At 42.3% G+C, this 13,475-nt stretch overlaps 1 protein-coding gene across 1 annotated transcript; it reads right to left on the minus strand.

Annotated features, from left to right (window-relative positions):
- Nucleotides 1-3,336: 3,336 nt before the first annotated feature.
- On the minus strand, nucleotides 3,337-12,951 carry cyc1 (cytochrome c-1). Its single transcript, XM_071514277.1, has 7 exons — nucleotides 12,830-12,951; nucleotides 10,435-10,625; nucleotides 8,528-8,654; nucleotides 7,447-7,604; nucleotides 6,559-6,719; nucleotides 4,711-4,811; nucleotides 3,337-4,243 (listed from the first exon to the last, which is right to left on the minus strand). The coding sequence occupies exons 1-7, from the start codon at nucleotides 12,908-12,910 to the stop codon at nucleotides 4,139-4,141; spliced, it is 924 nt and encodes a 307-aa protein (XP_071370378.1). The 5' UTR covers nucleotides 12,911-12,951; the 3' UTR covers nucleotides 3,337-4,138.
- Between the last annotated feature and the right edge of the window lie 524 nt (nucleotides 12,952-13,475).

The following is a 13,475-nucleotide window of genomic DNA, read 5'->3' on the forward strand; positions in this document are numbered from 1 at the left end:
TACCTGTTGTCACGGATACTATGTGTAAAACTGGAAAACAGTGGTGGAAGAAGAACTGAGATCCTTTACTTCAGTAAAAGTAGCAATACAACAATGTAAAGATACTCCATTACAAGTAAAAGTCCTGCATTCAAAATCTTACTTAAGTAAAAGTACATAAGTATTGGCAGCAAAATGTACTTAGAGTATCAAAGTAAACGTAGCCTACTCAGTTATATTTTTAATAAATTATTGTAATATTAATACAGATTTATTGACATACATGTACATGTAAGCAGCATTTTAAAGTTGTCAATGTGAAGCTAATCTTAACAATTTAGCTATACTTTTGGGTAGTCTAATCTATAACAATGATATTTTATAGTTATTTTATAAAGATGATCAAATGTTTTAAATATAAAATATTGATCTGAAAAGTAACTAGTAACTATAGCTGTGAAATAAATGTAATGGAGTAAAAAGCACAATATTTCCCTCTAAAATGTAGTGGAGTATAAGTACAAAGTAGCATAAAATGTCAATACTCAAGTAAAGTACAAGTACTTCAAAATTGTACTTAACTACAGTACTTGAGTAAATGTACTTAGTTACTTTCCACCACTGCTGGAAAACAGTAAAAAGTAGACTTCACTCAAACCTCCACCAGGCTGAACTATCCTCCAGCTGTGAAAGCTGCAGCTCCTTCATGTTTATTCGTCGTTTGTCTTCAGGTTTTGATTTTCAAACAAAAAAGCACGTGAACGCAACACCGTTTAGCAGCCGACCCGGAAGCTCCAGATACCGGACTCTCATGGCAGCACATGAACACAGCATTATGCCGAATTCTGCATCTCCACCTCGCAACTTTATTTCTATATGAACCAAATGGTTTTATCAGCATATATTTTTGTGCCATTTTGGCTCGACAGTGTGAAGATAGTTTGGCATTTTTCCGCATTTAGAAACACCAACGAGTTCGCCCTCAGAAATATTGACAGATACATAAACTATAGACGTCAGATCATGTCTCATCATTGATGAACACCCACAAAGAAGATTATATCAATATCCTGGAAACTGTGATTCCTAATTATAGTGATCCAACATTTGCCTCATCTGCATTTCAGGATGTCAAGGCAAACATTTCAGGTGAAGGATAATCCACTTCTTACCTTCGAGACTGCGTTACGATCTATATGAGCTAATTATTTTATTATGAGTATGAGGCCTATCATTATGGCTGATCACTGTCGTTGTAATATGATATTGCAATATTTACCATTATATATTTAGAGGAGTAGAGTAGAAAAGTTTATGAAAGTGTCACTCCACAATGGTTCATACAAAAGCAACACATACAAACATGTCTTCTAATTAGTTCAGTTGTTGCCTTTTTAATACGACAGGGTTTATATACACGTCGCTGCTGATTGGCTAACTCCTCTGACACACCCACCAAACGAGAGACAACGTACCTCAAAGCCCGTTTCACACCGTTTCGAGGAAACATGACGCGTTCAACCCGGAAACCCGGTAGCAAAACGGTGCACACCGTTTTCAGATTGAACGTGCCCCAGGTGTGACGCTCTCTTTGGGACGCTCTCATTGGTTGATCAAGAAAAATCGACACGCCTCTTTTTGTCATCCAGAACGAACACAAGGAATCACACAAGATAAAACACAATTTACTCGATATTAACGCGTGGTTTGCTTATACTTTCAAAAATGTAGAAAAATAGAGCTCATTGGACAAAATCTTTGACAACCATACGAACGGTATTTTTTAATACGTGTATGGTCCTCACAGGTTGACACATTCTGCCTTTATTTGGGCAAATGCATTAATGTTATTATACTTTACTAATTTGATGTTAAGATTTGGTGAAAATGGCTCAAGACTCAGTAGTATTAGTATAATTTATAGATTATATTGGCAAGCCTATAAGAATAGGAATAGGATGAATAGGAATACAGTAGCACCTTTGTCCTGTTGGACCAGAACTTAGCTTTATAGCACTTACTCTCGTTGTTCTCTCCTAACTAGAACATTGCTTGTGTTGTATGAAAATCTCATGTGTAAGTCGCTTTGGATAAAAGCGTCTGCCAAATGTGAAATTGTAAATTGTAATAGAATAGGATGTTGGTGCACAGTGCAACCGGCCAGTGGGAATTAAACAGGTTGTGTCACAATATGAGTCTGAAGGAGCTGAGATTGTTTGTGTAATTATTCTATGTGATTACATAAACCTGAATTATCACTGCTGCACTGTTTGCCTGTTGCTAAATATCTTAACATTGTGATAACACTCACTCAATTCAATATTTCGCTTGTCATAACATTATTTGTGTGTGAATCCTCTTCTTTATCTTTCTTGTCTTATGAAAACTCGAAGCCATATCACATGAGTGTCTACTCTTAGTCTGTTAATGATAGTGTTTGTGTATACTTTGTTTGTGCATGTATTATGAATGAGTATATGAGTATTCTTGGTGTGTGTGTGTATGTGTGTCTTATACCTGATATACTTGTGCAGTACATGGGTGTTATGGGATGTATTGTTGTCAAGTACTATGCTGAACTATGTCTCCGTTTTGTACTATGTCTAAACGTATTTATAGATACATTCAAATTATGTATTTTACATTGCTGTAATTATTTTTTGTAATATGCTGCCTGGAGAAATGCCACTTTTCAAGCCCCTGGAGGATTTTTAGGCAATTCTCCTTCACATTCACTTGCAAACTATATATTGTATCCTCTTCTTTTAAATGTTTATATGTGACAATAAAGAAACTAAATGAAACAATAATAATATCATTAACGTGTCTTTTCTGTGTCTTTCAGCCATTTCCTCCTCTCCTTAAGAAACTCCTAAGCTCCTGAAAGTCCTCCTCTCTCCACTCCACCTTAGCAGCTCTCTTAAGGGCTAAGATGCTTTGTGAATAGCTTTTATCTTTACTTGGATTTAGTCTTACTTTAAAGGGGAAATTCACTCTCAAGAGTTTTCTTAGAATTTCACCACTAGGACCAACTCTTAGTACTAGGAAGCTTTGTGGATACGGCCCCAGATGAGCACCAAAAATGTAATCAACTGATCCAAATCTGTTCGTTACTTTCCAAGATTTCTTGCCAACAGAGAAAGAGACAAAAGTGAAAACATCGTCATTAATAGAAATATAAATAACAGAATGTGTAGTCAGACTGGTATCAGGAAACAAACAACATTTCTTCCATATTTCTTCCGTTTCTCACCATCCAGACTTGAAATCAGATTCACTTTCCCACAGCTGCTCAGGAGTCACACCTTGCACTCTGGGTCAATAAATGCTGAATTCATAACCGCCACGTGTTCATTCAGTACACCAGTTTATTAAATATTTACACAACAAAGTGTAGATGCAGGCTCTACTACCGGAGTCACACAGACGGATCGGAACGAAGCGTACGGAGCGCTGGAAAGGCTGCGGGAACGTCGGTGAGAAATGTGTCTCTGCCTCCTCCTCTAACTGTTGGAACAAAACCCCCAGACAGACGCTTTTCCTTTAAGATAATTTATTTTGTACAGTAAAACAGAGGTTCAGAGGTTGCATTTGATCCACTGAGGCCCCTGACAGCAGAGGATGGACAGATGCGCACCCAGTGTGTTAGCGTACTGTTTTTTTTTTTTTTTAGGGCAACCATTTCTCAGCGCGCTTCTTCGTGTGGTTATTCAATATCTTATAAAGATGGATAATCAAACAATCAATCAATCAGCCGTGAGCATGTGTCCCATGTCAGGATGTGAGATGGTCGCAGCCGTGACCCGAGGCAGATCGAACAAACATGAACTTTGGGGGGGGGGGGGGGGGGGGGAGGGGTGCGTTCAAGAGCGCCACGACTCTCCGAGACAAACGTACACCAAAATATTCCAGATACAGGAAACATCTGCCACACAAGTCGTTACCATGCCAACAACTAAAAAAAAGGCATTTTTTTTCCTGTAGGAATAAACATAGTATATACTCTATTTCTCTACCCCTCTTAGAAAGGCATGTGTGTTGGTTGTTTTTGTGTCCGGAGGGAGGGAGGGAGGGAGGGAGGGAGGGAGGGGGGTGGGGTTGTTGAACGCAGCCCTCTCTGGTACGGTTAGGCTGAGGTCGGGGTGCGTTTGTTTTCCGTCTACTTGCGGGGCAAGTAGGCGATCTTCCTGCTCTTCAGCACAGACCACCTGTGTCTCGACATGTAGTAGATCAGAGGGCTGAAGATGACCGCGCCCAGCAACATCTGAGAGAGAGAGAGAGAGGGGGGGGGGGAGAGAGAGAGAGAGAGAGAGACAAAGAGAGAGAGAGACAGAGAGAGGGGGAGAGAGAGACAGAGAGAGAGAGACAGAGAGAGGGAAAGAGAGAGGAGAGGGAGAGAGAAAGAGAGAGACAGAGAGAGAGAGAGAGAGAGAGAGAGAGGGAGAGAGAGAGAGAGAGAGAGAGACAGAGAGAGGGAAAGAGAGAGGGAGAGGGAGAGAGAAAGAGAGAGACAGAAAGAGACAGAGAGAGAGAGGGAGAGAGAGAGGGAGAGAGACAGAGAGAGAGAGAGAGAGTGAGAGAGAGAGAGTGTTATGTGTCAGCTCTCCAACCTTTAGGCCCATGCATTTACACCAGCTGTACTGAGAGTTGTGTGTGTGTGTGTGTGTGTGTGTGTGTGTGTGTGTGTGTGTGTGTGTGTGTGTGTGTGTGAGTGTGTGTGTGTTCTCCTACCTTCAGTCCCATGCGTTTGCGCTGGTCGTGCTCTGGCTCGGCAGCCCACCTCAGGAAGGTACACACATCCTTAGCAACCTGGCTCATGGTTGCAGGGGTTCCTATGGCAACACACACACACAACCATCAGCATGGATACAATAAACCTTCACTCCATCACTCCTTGTTAGGGATGGACAAGAGAAGGAGAATTCTCGATTAATGGAAATGGAATTATAAACAACTTCTGACATCCGGACATATATATACATATATCTTATTTTTTTTAAATCGACACTGCCCAATAATTGCTAAAATTATTCCTGCTAAAGTTATTCCTGCTTAAAACACACTGGTTAGCACAGTGATTCTCAACCCTTTTCATATCAAAGACCCTAATTTAGTCCACATTAGAGCCACAGACCCCCATATGATGAGATTTTGTCTCTCGCACCCAAATCTGAGAATATTTTTATTGTTAGATATGATTTTGTCCAGAACTCCATGACTGTCTGTATTGCAGGTAGAGAGATAACAGAGAAACTATGATCAGAACAGTCATTCTTCTACATTCTCTAACTCTGTTAACTTCTTGTAAATGAAATAATGGTGAAGTTTAACAATTCATCAATTTGCTGGGGACCCCCTGGAACCCCCTCAAGGACCCCTGGAGGTCCCCGGACCCCTCATTGAGAACCACTGGGTTAGCAGGCCCTTTTTAAAATAACAAAAACTGGGCATCAGTGAGTCAGAGGAAGCTTGGATGAATGCTGAGAGCCCCGTAGCGACTTATCAAGACTCGTTTTGGAGAGAAACTACTGTGCTGAGGAAGATGAGCTGTACTGAGGTCAGCTGTGCATCCACCAACACAACATCCACTCTGCTGGAGGCACAAACTAAAACCGTTTCCAGAGACTTAAAGCCGGTTCATGCAGAAACCGACATGACGGAGTGTGCATGGTCTAGGGCTGGACCATATGGCTGAAATCAATATCACGATAATCATAAGGATTTTTTTTCGATAGCAATATACAGCTCTGGAAAAAATTAAGAGACCACTGCAAAATTATCAGTTTCTCTAGTTTTACTATTTATAGGTATGTAGGTATATTTATAGGTATTCCTAAATTAAAACATTAGTATTGTGTTGTTTAAAAATGAATATGAGCTTGTTTTCTTTGCATTATTCGAGGTCTGAAAACAAACAAATGCTCTAAATGACAACATTTTTATTTGGAATTTGGGAGAAATGTTGTCAGTAGTTTATAGAATAAAACAAAAATGTTCATTTAGCTCAAACACATACCTATAAATCGTAACACCAGAGAAACTGATAACTTTGCAGTGGTCTCTTAATTTTTTCTAGAGCTGTATATGACGATATGGCTCACGCGAAATCACATTAAATAATCAAATTAATGTTCATAATATTGAACCGAATGGAAATGTTTGGTGTGATGTCAAACTAAACTGAAATTTTCACATAATATTCCTACCATACTTCATTTTGTCTGAGTTTCTAAATAAAATGTGCTTGTTCTCATCAGTTCAGACAGCAGAATTGTGCGTCTCGATATCCCAGAACCACCATATGATCACAATATAATCCCACTGAAAGACGATAAACGATAATATTGAATTATCGTCCAGCCCTAGCGTGGTCAAAGTGATGTCATTAAAAAGACAAACCAGACGTTATGCAGGAGTTATTGTAATTGTTGTTGGTGGATGCAGAGAGCAGAGAGCAGTTTTCAGGAGGAATGAATGCCGAGGTACAAAGACAGCAACAGACCTGACAGCGGAAAACAGGGTAGTACACACTCTCCCACACACACACACACACACACACACACACACACTCTTGCTTACCATCATCATACTCCAGCACCTCGTTGTAGATGGGCGGGGCCATGCCGATGGCCTGGCCGGGGAAGTAGGGGTTGTAGTAGAGCCCCTCTCTCACTGCCACTCCTGCTGGAGGCTCACAGTAACCTGTCAGCAGGCTGAACACATAATCCTCTCCTCCATGTCTGGGGGGGTGGAGCAGAAAAATCTCATTAGAAACACGGGGCTGTCAGGTGACCCGACACCTCTGGCGGCCATGTTGGAGGACCTCAACTTTTGGCAACATTTGGAAACAAATCCACCTTATCACACTATTCACTTTTACTGAGAACGTTACTGAATGGATCTACAGCCACACCACAACAAGCTGACTCAGCTGCTCTCTGCTGACAGCTGCTTGCTACAGATTTACACTTTATTAATTAACACAGTGGTTCCCAACGTGGGGTCCGGGGACCACCAGGGGGCCTTGAAGGGGTTCCAGAGGGTCCCCAGCAAATTGATGAATTGTTAAACTTGAGTATTGTTTAATTTACAATAAGTTAACACAATTAGAGAATGTAGAAGAATGACTGTTCTGATCATAGTTTCTCTGTTATCTCTCTGCCTACAATACAGACAGTCATGGAATTCTGGACAAAATCACATCTGACAATAAAAATATTCTCAGATTTGGGTCAGAGAGACAAAATCTCATCAAATGGGGGTCCGAGGCCCTAATGTGGACTAAATTAGGGTCCCTGATATGAAAAAGGTTGAGGGTCACTGAACTAACAGACAATTCTACAATGTTCCTCCATGATGGCAACTCAGCTGGTAAGTAAACCTCAGCATGGACTCTAAATATTACTATAGATTAGCTAACAGTGAGGTCGATCATTCGATCAGTGGAGTCAGGCTGCACTGTGTTACCTGGCGTTGACGATGTAGCTGAGGTCTGGGGGCAGCGCTCCGTTGTTGGCGACCCGGGCGGCCTCGGGGTTCGGGTACGGCTTGGGGAAATAGTCCGACAGCTTCCCCGGCCGGGTGAACATCTCCCCGGTCTCATCGGGCCCGTCCACCACCTCGATCTGAACACCACACAGGACAATCCTTCATTTATACAGGGAAGGCGTGCCGAGAGTGTGTGGCTTGTTTTTCCAAGCCGACTTTCAAAAAGTACCATCATTAGTTCTGTTTATTGCTTATTGCTACGACCAAAGAGAAATGCTACTACACAGCCTGGCAGTTCTTCTGGTTCAGGTCAGAACAGTAATGGGTCAAACTGTAAGCAGGCTTTGTGTGAAACATATTTTAGCAAAGGATGGAGATTCGATCAAACGCTAAGCACTTTCCATTGATGTTGAGTCACAAAAAAACACTGCTGCCACTTTGACAGCTTAAGCTGGACAAAGTCAACATGCTTGTCTTTTTACCAGAAGCCTAGAGAAATAGCAGCCTGTAATAAACAGTTGTTCCTGCCTGTGGTGGCAGTTGCGTAGTGAGCCAATCAGCAGTCACTTTAGTAAAGGAACGGGCACGGTGACTGGATGAAAGACGGCATTAGATTAAACACTCAAGTACCGAACTTTGGCACCCAGCGTTTGAACATGTTTTCAGTAGACAGTGGTGCCGGCAGGATCCGGTTGGTGCCAAGAAAAGCGGTAAGCAGCCCGGTGTTTGGGTGCATTTAGAAGTCTGTCTAGTCCTTCTCTTCATATTCTAAGAGAGAAACTTCCACAAACCTTATTCCTGTCTGATCTCTACAGAGGAGGATTAGGGCCTCATGTGAATATGCGTTTGAGTTCTGAGGATAAAGTCTGAATTCTGAGGATAGCGGCTGCTCAGGCTCTCCTCCTCTCTATTTTGACGGTTCGGCCCCTGGGATATTATTTTCACAATATCGTGAAAAAAAAAAAACATATCCTGGCAAAAATGTGGAGACAACATCATATGAACGAACTGATATCTCTGCACCTCTCTCTCTCACACACACACACACGGTGGGTCTCACCTCCTCAGCGATGGCCTTGACCTCGGCCTCTGTGTGCGACACTCCCACCAGGTTTCTGAAGGCCAGGTACTCCATACTGTGGCAGGCTGAACAAACCTGCTTATACACCTGGTACCCTCGACGAACACTGGAGGAGGAGGAAGAGGAGGAGGAGGAGGAGGAGGGCAGAGAAAGACAGAAGGTTAAACAGGAAACGCTGAAAATGTTAGCATCAGTTTTAATTCAGCCTCACTTTGACTACACCTGTACTACATGGTACAGTAGCGCCCCCAAGGGGATTAAAACTAAACTTCAAACAGCTCAAAATAAAGTAGTCAGGGTGATATTGAACCTTAGTCCCATGACTCACGTTGGCCCTTCTGAATTTAAGGAATTAAAATGGTTGACGGTAGAAAATAGAGTAAGGCAGCTGAAATTAAGACTAACACATAAGATCCTGCAAGGTAACGGGCCAAGGTATTTTAAGAATTATTTTATGCTCGTTAGAGACTCTCATGGCTATTCAACCAGAGGCAGGGCCACAGATATTGTGCCGTGTAGATTTAAGATCTGTTCTGGGCAAAATACCTTTTTGTACATGGCAGCAGTAGAGTGGAACAGGCTTCCAGTAGAGATACAATCAAGTCAGTCTTGTCATAGATTTAAACGTGAATGTGGGGAATGGTTATTTGACCAAAATGAAAGAATGACTTAGAAATGTATATGGGTGTAGGTAAGTAGGTACGAGTGTAAGTAGGAGTATATGTACAGTATGTATGTTTGGCACAGGGAACCTTAGTCATCTGTGACTTGTCTTGCTATCTTTGTCTGCCTTGACAGAGAACCACAACGGAAATAAGTTATCTTTGAACTTTACTGTGTTATCCTTGACATTTTTTAAAATTAATATGTATTTGTCGCAGTGTATGATATTTTATATATATTTGTTTCTGATATGTCAAATAAATCAAATCAAATCAAATCAAATGTTCGCTACATGTGTCTGCACAACACACTTTAGTTCAAACGTAGGCTCATTTGCATGTGAATTCTCACAAGATCAAAGTTTACGCATTACTTTTAACGGTCACACCAACTGAAATAGTTTTTAATACTTTTAATTAGGGCAGAAGAAATTATTTTGGTTTGCATGTAATTAGCCACTGAAAATGTCAGTCTGCAACAATGATTTAATTAGCTTCCCCTTTACACTCTGCTAGTTCAGATGGACCTTCAGCCTCCATGGTGCGTTCTGCACAAAGACACACCTTTACTGTCAAAATAACGTGTAGTGGAGACTTTACACGCTAACTCACGATCGAACGCAGGTTCAGCTTGGTAACCGAGACAAAAGGATGAGAGAACAACTCCTGACTCAAAATCTGTGCTTCTTGGTGGGAATTTTATGCTGCTTTTCCACCGCATGGTACCGGCTGAACTTGCCTCAAATCGACTCTACTCGCTTTTGGTAGTACCACTTGGTTTTCCACTGCAGATAGTACCCCCTCAATGTAATGACCCCCCCACAACTGGTCGTCATAGCCGCATTTAAATATGGTGGGTTTGTGCGGGATGACCCGTGTCGCGCAATGATGACGATTCTCTCTGACCAATCAGTAGTCTGCAGTGTTTTCACGTCTCCTTTTGTTGTCACCTCAGCTCGCTGGGAACCTCGACGGAAGTGCCGGCAAAAAAAGTACCAGGTACCAGGTGATATGGTGCCTGGTACCTGGTACTTGCCCAATGGAAAACCAAAAAAGGCGAGTAGAGTCGAGTGGAGCCGGTACCATGCGGTGGTGAAGCGGCTTCAGTTTTGGTCCCAGTTGTGGTTCTAGGGCAAGCTGAAACCACTGAGACTGTAGGTACCAGCTGTGTGTGTGTGTGAGAGTGTGTGTGAGAGAGAGTGTGTGTGTGTCCATCCATCACACCTAGCGTGGTCCAAAGAAGACAGAGGTCCGGCGTGGCTCCAGGGGTAGTTAGGGGGGTGGAGCTCCAGGTCGGAGGCTTTGATGGACTGGTGCAGCATCAGGGCAAGCCCCGCCCCTCCGGCTGTGACCACGCCCAGCGTCGTCAGGGCAACCTTCTTGTTCCGCGGCAGGCTGGCGAAGGACATGTTGGCCTAGGGAGGATGACAGAGCAACAAAATAGCAGTGTTTATACAAAATCCATCATATTAGAACTTTATATCATTCATAAATACATACTGACTAATTACAAAGTTACACAGCACAACTGGTCCTCACATTCAGTGTAAAGCAACAGTCCAGCACATACTAAGGCCAATGTAAAATCCGCTTTTTGAATTAGAGGTAACCTGACCCCAGATCTGCCGGGTGTCCGCTCTCCTACAACAAAACCACATCACAGGAAAAGCTCCAGCAGGCTTCTTTCGATAGGAAATATGGCTGCAAATAATAATACAGATTATTTGAGGACTATTGATTATTGGATTATTGAGGACACTGACTAAATGTATGGATACTGTCAGTGCATCATGTTATCGCTGCCTGTGGGTTTTACATGTACGCTCCAGTCCTCCTTATGAAACTGCCCTTCCATTAGGGCTGGGCAATATATCGATATCATGATATGAGACTAGATATCGTCTTAGATTTTGGATATCGTAATATCGTGATATGGCATAAGTGTTGTCTTTTCCTGGTTTTAAAGGCTGCATTACAGTAAAGTGATGTCATTTTCTGAACTTACCAGACTGTTCTAGCTGTTCTATTATTTGCCTTTACCCACTTAGTCATTATATCCACATTACTGATGATTATTTATCAAAAATCTCATTGTGTAAATATTTTGTGAAAGCACCAATAGTCATCCCTACAATATTGTCGCAATATCGATATTGAGGTATTTGGTTAAAAATATTGTGATATTTGGTTTTGTCCATATCGCCCAGCCCTACTTACAACTGAACATTTAGCCCACTTCTTAGAAAACACAGATATATATTGTGTATCGCCATTCAGCCTAAAAATACCGAGATATGATTTTTGGTCCATATCGCCCAGCCCTACCTTCCATCAGTGCTTTTGTAACCTGGCAACAGGCATCACATGACAGAGGCCTTCAGCATCACTGTATCAAAACACACACAGCTCAATCTCCAGCCATAAAACCATACTGGGGGTAAGGTCGCGCGAGTTTGGGTATTTTTGTTTTTTTTATTTATTCCTTGAACCCAAGAAAATGGGTACAGCAGCATGTAAGGGACCTGTACTTCTTCCCCATACTCCCACCCAGAGTCTACTTAACATGTGTTGAAATTGTCAACAGAATGTTAATAAAACCCCACAATCACAGTTTTTATGGCTTTTTATGGCTCCACCTGTGTGTTCTATTTGTCTTTTTCCCCTGCTGTTCCCATTACTGCTGCACCGACATGGTGCCATATACAACAGCTCCATACACAATGCTAAATGTCCTGTCCATTAGCTCTTGCACAAGAACAGTTTAGGCATCTGTATTTCCCATCTAGCCGCTGTTTGCCATGCAGCAGTCTGCAGGCTGATAAGACTGTGAGACACCAGGCCCGCTGTCCGTCCGACACAACGACCAGGACATTACAGGTGTGTCAAATAACTCATGACCAACCATCTGGACGGTCTGTCCAGGCCTCAGGACGGTGTCATGGCTGTCTATCTACTGAAAGGTAAACGGTTTGAGACCAAAGGGTGAAACATCGGCTCTGTTCCGCCCGAAGTCCCTTCAGTCCTTGAGATGCTAACTCGTTAGCTACCGTTAGCCGGTCAGCTCAGCAAGTTTAGCGGATGGTGTTTTCACAGAATTTGACCACTATGCGACACACATGCCAGTACTATAACAAATGTTGTCTCGACCCATTTTGACTATTTTAAAAGAAACACACAGGTGCAGATTTGGATCCTTGTAGCGTTCGCTAGGATGGAAGCTAAATGTTGGCTAACCTACTCATTCGCCGGCTGGCTGACATGACATCATTAGCTTAAAGTTAGCTAACTAGCTAACTAGCTAGCTAGCTAGCGAAGACGAGCCACAATCCTTCAGACTACATTTAGAAATGTCTCGTTTTTGCAAGGTTCTTTGAAGCCACGAAGATTCACACATCCTAAGAGTAAAGACATATATGAGAAGATAACGTTACGCTCGTTGGCAGCATCCTAAAAATCTAAGGAAACACGAGTGACCTTGTCTTACCCCGCTGACAGCAACATGGCTAACAGGCTAGCTAGGTGTCAGGACATCAGGGGAACGTTAGTCCTTTTCTATCAGAAACGGTTTTAAAAGCCTCTGTCCGTGGATGATCAGTCAGCCGGGTGTCTGTCAGCCTACCTTGGGGGTCTTGATGGTTTTTGGCGTGCTCAGGAGAGCTCTCCCACTCCCCGATAGCACCGCAACTCGTAGCGCCGCCATCTTCTCTCCGGTTTTCTGATTGAAAGCAGCGCAGCAGCCCGGACCTGCGTCAAGCCCAACACAACACAACACACCCACGACTTCCGTCAGAACCTTCAAAATAAATACCCTGCAGTACAACACAACTCCCTGTCACAATTTTCAAAATAAAACCCTTACTGAATATGTGTTGCAGCGTTTTGGGAGTAATGAAGCATCAAAGTGAAAGTAAAACGACTTAATAAACAATTATGAAGGATGTAGAGGGGTTTTATTTGATTGTTGTTGTTGTGTACGCCAATATACGTTTTTTTGGTGCGTTTTTTCAAAAATGACACATTTTATGCTTGTATTTTGAAGGTACAAATCGCCTAACTTCCGGTATTAGCCTGGCTTACTCTGGCTAACTTGACGCAACTCAGTAAACTTACACAACCCGAATTTACACAACATATTCTGTATTGTTTCGTAACATATTACAAAAGGAATCAAAATATTTCTGGGTGCATCGTTTGATAATTGGACCAGTTTTCATATAATTAATCAAGAAGATGTTAAGATTATCTACTGGGAGTTTTTTTTTTTT

This window comes from Centroberyx affinis, unplaced genomic scaffold (assembly GCF_046629955.1).
Source record: "Centroberyx affinis isolate AG114_WGS23_722 - 3 ecotype Tasmania unplaced genomic scaffold, CSIRO-AGI_Caff_v1 ptg008364l_1, whole genome shotgun sequence".
Classification (NCBI taxonomy): domain Eukaryota; kingdom Metazoa; phylum Chordata; class Actinopteri; order Beryciformes; family Berycidae; genus Centroberyx; species Centroberyx affinis.